Source organism: Cebus imitator, unplaced genomic scaffold (assembly GCF_001604975.1).
Source record: "Cebus imitator isolate Cc_AM_T3 unplaced genomic scaffold, Cebus_imitator-1.0 Scaffold258, whole genome shotgun sequence".
Classification (NCBI taxonomy): Eukaryota; Metazoa; Chordata; class Mammalia; order Primates; family Cebidae; genus Cebus; species Cebus imitator.
Window position 1 is genome coordinate 3,096,299 of NW_016107573.1, and position 5,297 is coordinate 3,101,595.

General features: G+C 47.0%; 1 protein-coding gene across 6 annotated transcripts in view; it reads left to right on the top strand.

The window, feature by feature from the left end:
• THOC5 (THO complex 5) overlaps positions 1-5,297 on the top strand; it is a 42,796-nt gene that overhangs the window by 15,012 nt on the left and 22,487 nt on the right. For 4 of the 6 annotated variants that reach the window (XM_017499665.2, XM_017499668.2, XM_037728225.1 and 1 more), the window contains 3 exons: positions 1,738-1,852; positions 3,206-3,338; positions 4,058-4,093. In XM_017499665.2, coding sequence (XP_017355154.1) covers positions 1,738-1,852; positions 3,206-3,338; positions 4,058-4,093 — 284 coding nt within the window. The remainder of the gene's footprint in view (positions 1-1,737; positions 1,853-3,205; positions 3,339-4,057; positions 4,094-5,297) is intronic. The other 2 variants (XM_017499666.2, XM_017499669.2) reach the window with 1 other exon arrangement.

The window sequence follows — 5,297 nt, forward strand, 5'->3', positions numbered from 1 at the left end:
GCACGCACCACCATGCCCAGCTAATTTTTTGTATTTTTAGTAGAGACGGGGTTTCACCATGTTGACCAGGATGGTCTCGATCTCTTGACCTCGTGATCCACCCTCCTCGGCCTCCCAAAGTGCTGGGATTACAGGCTTGAGCCACCGCGCCTGGCCCCAAGTTTTATTTATTTGAGATGGAGTTTTATGGCCCAGGCTGGAATGCAATGGCATAATCTCGGCTTATTGCAACCTCTGCCTCCTGGGTTCAAGTGATTCTCCTGCCTCAGCCTCCTGAGTAGCTGGGACTACAGGCGTGTGCTATCACACCCAGCTAATTTTTATATTTTTAGTAGAGATGGGGTTTCACTATGTTGGCCAGGGTGATCTCTATCTCTTGACCTCGTGATCCACCTGCCTCGGCCTCCCAAAGTGCTGGAATTACAGGCATGAGCCACTGCACCCAGCCAATTTTTGTATTTTTAATAGAGATGGGGATTCCTCCATGTTGGCCAGACTAGTCTCAAACTCTGGATCTCAGGTGATTCACCTTCCTTGCCTCCCAAAGTGCTGGGATTATAGGTGTCAGCCACCACGCCCGGCCAGTACTAAGTCATTCTAAAAATATAGTGGTTTTTTTTTCCCATAATGAACTTTTCATGGTTGCATTCTTTCCATTCATGGTAACTTTTCCCCTTTCAAATTTGTACAGGAATAGTAGGGCTTTTGATTGGCATATCTGTTCTGTTTTTTGATGGTAAAGTAGCTGCCTTTTTTTTTTTATGAAATGCATTCTCTGCGTTTGGTTCATATTATGAATTTAATAACCACTGAGTCTGTTTTTTTAATTTTTTTTTTCTTTATTTTTTTTGAGATGGAGTCTCACTCTGTCACCCTGAAGGGCTGAAGGGCGGTGACGCTATCTCAGCTTACCACAACCTCCGCCTCCTGGGTTCAAGTGATTCTCCTGCCTCAGTCTCCTGAGTAGCTGGAATTACAGGCGTGTGTGCTGCTGTACCCAGCTAATTTTTGTATTTTTTTAGGAGAGACAGGGTTTCACCATGTTGGCCAGGCTCATCTTGAACCCTTGACCTCAAGTGATCTGCCTGCCTGGGCCTCCCAAAGTGTTGGGATTACAGGCGTGAGCCACCAGGCCTGGCCGACTCTGGTTCTTACGAAATTTGTGTCAGTGTCTTAGCAGATGGAGTTGGCCTATCACTCCACTGTCCAGTCCACTGATGGTGCTAGGCACAGACTTAGCTGTGAGTGCTACATTTTTGTGACACTGGCCCAGAATCTATTCCCATCCTGTTCCAACCAGGCCAGTCCATGGGCCTCATTTGGGTTACCTAGCTGCTAAGCCTAACCTCTCAAGCAAGAAATGGAGCAGAAGATGGCATGGATATTCCCTAGTGATTATAGAGCAGACAGAGCCTCTGGAGAGTGAGAGACATTGATTCAAAGCCCAATGCAGTGTTTGGTCTTAGCTGGATGCCCTTGGGCCAGTTATCTTCTTGCCTGAGCCTTGGTTTCCTTCTTTGGGGATAAGAAAAGTCTCCATCTTCCAGGGTCTTTATAAGGATTAAACGTAATTATGCTTGTAAAGAGCTCACAAAATTACCTGGCACACGTTGAGTGCTGGATAACCATTGGCAGTTAATCATGGCTGCTACCATTAGGTGCAGTCTCACAGTGAATAGGCATGTTGGGGTATCCCTAGGGGACGTTGGGTGACAATGCTCTGTCCTCCCTCAACAGGCTGGCAGAGAAGTACCGTGAATGCCTATCCAACAAGGAGAAGATCCTCAAGGAAATTGAGGTAAAGAAGGAATACCTGAGCAGCCTCCAGCCTCGCCTCAACAGCATCATGCAGGTGGGGCCCGTTGGCCTTTTGCTTTGCAGTCACTGACCAGAGACTACCAGAAGCCATGTCCCCCTTTGGGCATTGCCAGTTCTATTACCATAAATTAGAGTATGGTATAAGGATGGCCTTGTCTGCATCCCTAACCAGTTGATATGATAGGCTTGTGTCTGGGAGGAGGAAGTGCTGGCCATATGGGCTCAGGAATATATACATGCATTGACCTGGGTGTTCTCATCCAGAGCCTCCTCTGGGTACCATACTTTCTCAGACTGTGTAAGTTCAGTTTACCCCCTGCATGGCTCCCACCAGCCATACAATCTCCAGACATCTACACTTGCTTCCTGTGGATGTCTGGATGCCCCTGGATTAAGTTGTTATCTGGACAATATTTGAGTCTTCCAGGCCATTGACATTCGTATGTCTCCACTTATTTTGGACTTGACTTTTCTCAGGTTTTTGTGTAGAGGTTTATATACCTTTCATTTATTTATTGAATTGTTTTATTTTTTTTGAAACAGAGTCATGCTCTGTTGCCCAGGCTGGAGTGCAGTGGCATAATCTTGGATCACTGCAACCTCCATCTCTTAGGTTCAAGCAATTCTCCTTCCTCAGCCTCCCAAGTAGCTGGGATTAAAGGCATGTGCCACCACACCCAGCTAATTTTTGTATTTTAGTAGGGATGGGGTTTCACCATGTTGGTCAAGCTGGTCTTGAACTCCTGACCTCAGGTGATCCACCTGTCTCAGCCTCTCAAAGTGTTGGGATTACAGGTGTGAGCCACCATACCTGGCCTGTTTATTCTTATTTGATGTTTTCTTGATAGTATTGAATTGCATCTTTTTATAATTTCTTTTTTTTAATTGATTTTTATTTTTTATGGAAATGGGATCTCGCTGAGTTACCCAGGCTGCTCTTGAACTCCTGGCCTCAAATGATCCTCCTGCCTCAGCCTTCCAAATTGCTGGGACTACAGGCATGAGTCAGGGGTGCCTGGCAGTAAGTAAAATAAAATTATTTTATTTTATTTTTGTTTGTCGCTAGGATAAAGAAATATAATTTTTTTATGTTGAGCATTTTTTTGTTTGTTTGTTTGTTTTAAAGACAGGGTTTCACCATGTTGGTCAGGCTGGTCTTGAACTCTGACCTCAGGTGATCCACCCACCTTGGCCTCCCAGAGTGCTTGGATTGCAGGCGTGAGCCACTGCGCCCGGCCTATGTTGAGCTTTTATCTACCTATGAGCTCTATTAATTTATCATGTATCACTTTTATAAATAATGATTTACAGCCACTAAGTAACCACTTGTTCCTGTGTAGACTGGCTGAAAAAGGAAGAACAAAAATCCATCTCTTGTTGTATGCAGGCTTCCCTTCCGGTGCAGGAGTACCTATTTATGCCATTCGACCAGGCTCACAAGCAGTATGAGACAGCCAGGCACCTGCCGCCTCCCCTATATGTCCTCTTTGTTCAGGCCACTGCATATGGGCAGGCCTGTGGTGAGTATGGGGGCTGGGTGAGGACAGGGGGCTGTGGGAGCAGCAGTTGTGGCTGAGTGAATCAGTTGGAAGCAGTACCTGCTCCGGAAGTTTCTCAGTCTTGCCCAGAAGCCCTCAGGTGACAGACGCTTTCTTCCCTTTGCACTGCCCAGCATGGCTGCTCTGACCAGCTGGCCTAAAGCTAGATTAACCTGATGAGCACTTCAGAATGGGTAGCTTTGAGTCATTCATGAGCCTGGCTGGACGGCTGTGGGGTACAGAGCCCAGGCAGCCTGTCTGGGCTCTCAGGTACTCACCTCATCAAGGCACGCTTGGCAGGTAGATCAGTGCCTCTTGCTCTGCCGCAGGGTGGGGGTGCCTGATGAATATAGGTCTCAGCCAGCTCTTCCAGGCTTTCATCATGCCTTCAATCAGGCTACATGTCTTTGTGGTAAATTACCAAGTTTGATATGTCCTCATTAAGCTTGAAGGCAGCTTGTGACTCTGCTAGAGTTTTGAGAAAATTTTGGAGATGCTGCCTTTTTCCTAATGCAGCTTTCATCCAGCATCCAAATTTTCTCCCCCACCCCACCCCACTGCATCAGACAGACATACACTGCACCAGTGCTTGCTTCTCCTCCCACCTTGGGCACCAACACATTACTGTCTCTCTTCTTGTGTCTTCCTCGTCCTTCTGGTCCTCCCCTCCCCTTTGTTCTCCCTCCTGTTTCCATCATCAGCTCATATGAAATCCTCCTCCCAGCCCCCTAGACAGGGTGAGTAATTTTCTTTTCTTTTATGTTTAAAATTGGCTTGTTCCCTTCCGATGTTCCTATAGAATGCTAAGATTAAATGGCTGAAAAAAGTAGTCTGGTATTTGCCAGTGGTTGATGAGGACAACTAGTTGTTTGGGGTGAAGGGTGGTGATTCACATAGGGTTGCCATAGATAAGGCAGTGGTCAGCCACTTGGGGGAAGTTTGCCATCCCTCCTTAGTGTGGCTAGGCAAACCATTTCAGGATCTTGGGACTATCTGTATCCTTAAGAGTGAAGTTGGAGGGTGGTGGCCTGTCTCACCTCACAGCATTAGACCCTCAGAGTTCCAGAAAGGAGGGCCCAAGACATCACTCAATGAGGTGTCAAACCTGGTGTATGTAACAAGCTGTTCGCTCATGTGCTGGAGAGGCCAAGCTTAAGTAGAACAGACCTGGTGTTGAATCCTGGTTATCAGCCTTGTGGCTGTGGTATCCAGTTTCTCTGAGCCTTAAGTTTCTCATCCGTAAATGGCTGTAATAATGGTACTACTGCTGTAGGGTTGTTGTGAGGATTATTTTTAAATTTTTTTAGCCGGGCACAGTAATCCCAGCACTTTGGGAGGCCGAGGTGGGCCGATCATGAGGTTAGGAGATTGAGACTATCCTGGCTGTCTATATTAAAAATACAAAAAAATTAGCTGGGTGTGGTGGCATGCATCTGTAGTCCCAGCTACTCAGGAGACTGAGGCAGGAGAATTGCTTGAACCTGGAAGGTAGAATTTGCAGTGAGCTGAGATTGCGCCACTGTACTCCAGCCTGGGTGACAGAGCAAGACTCTGTCTCAAGGAAAAAAAATCTTATTTTTGACCAGGTGAGGTGGCTCACGCCTGTAATCCCAGCACTTTGGGAGGCTGAGGCAGGTGGATCATGAAGTCAGGCGTTTGAGACCAGCCTGGCCAACATGGCGAAACCCTGTCTCTATTAAAACTATTTTTTAAAAATTATCCTGGGCCGGGCGTGGTGGCTCAAGCCTGTAATCCCAGCACTTTGAGAGGCCGAGGAGGGTGGATCACGAGGTCAAGAGATCGAGACCATCTTGGTCAACATGGTGAAACCCCGTCTCTACTAAAAAAAAAAATACAAAAAATTAGCTGGGCATGGTGGCGCGTGCCTGTAATCCCAGCTACTCAGGAGGCTGAGGCAGGAGAATTGCCTGAACCCAGGAG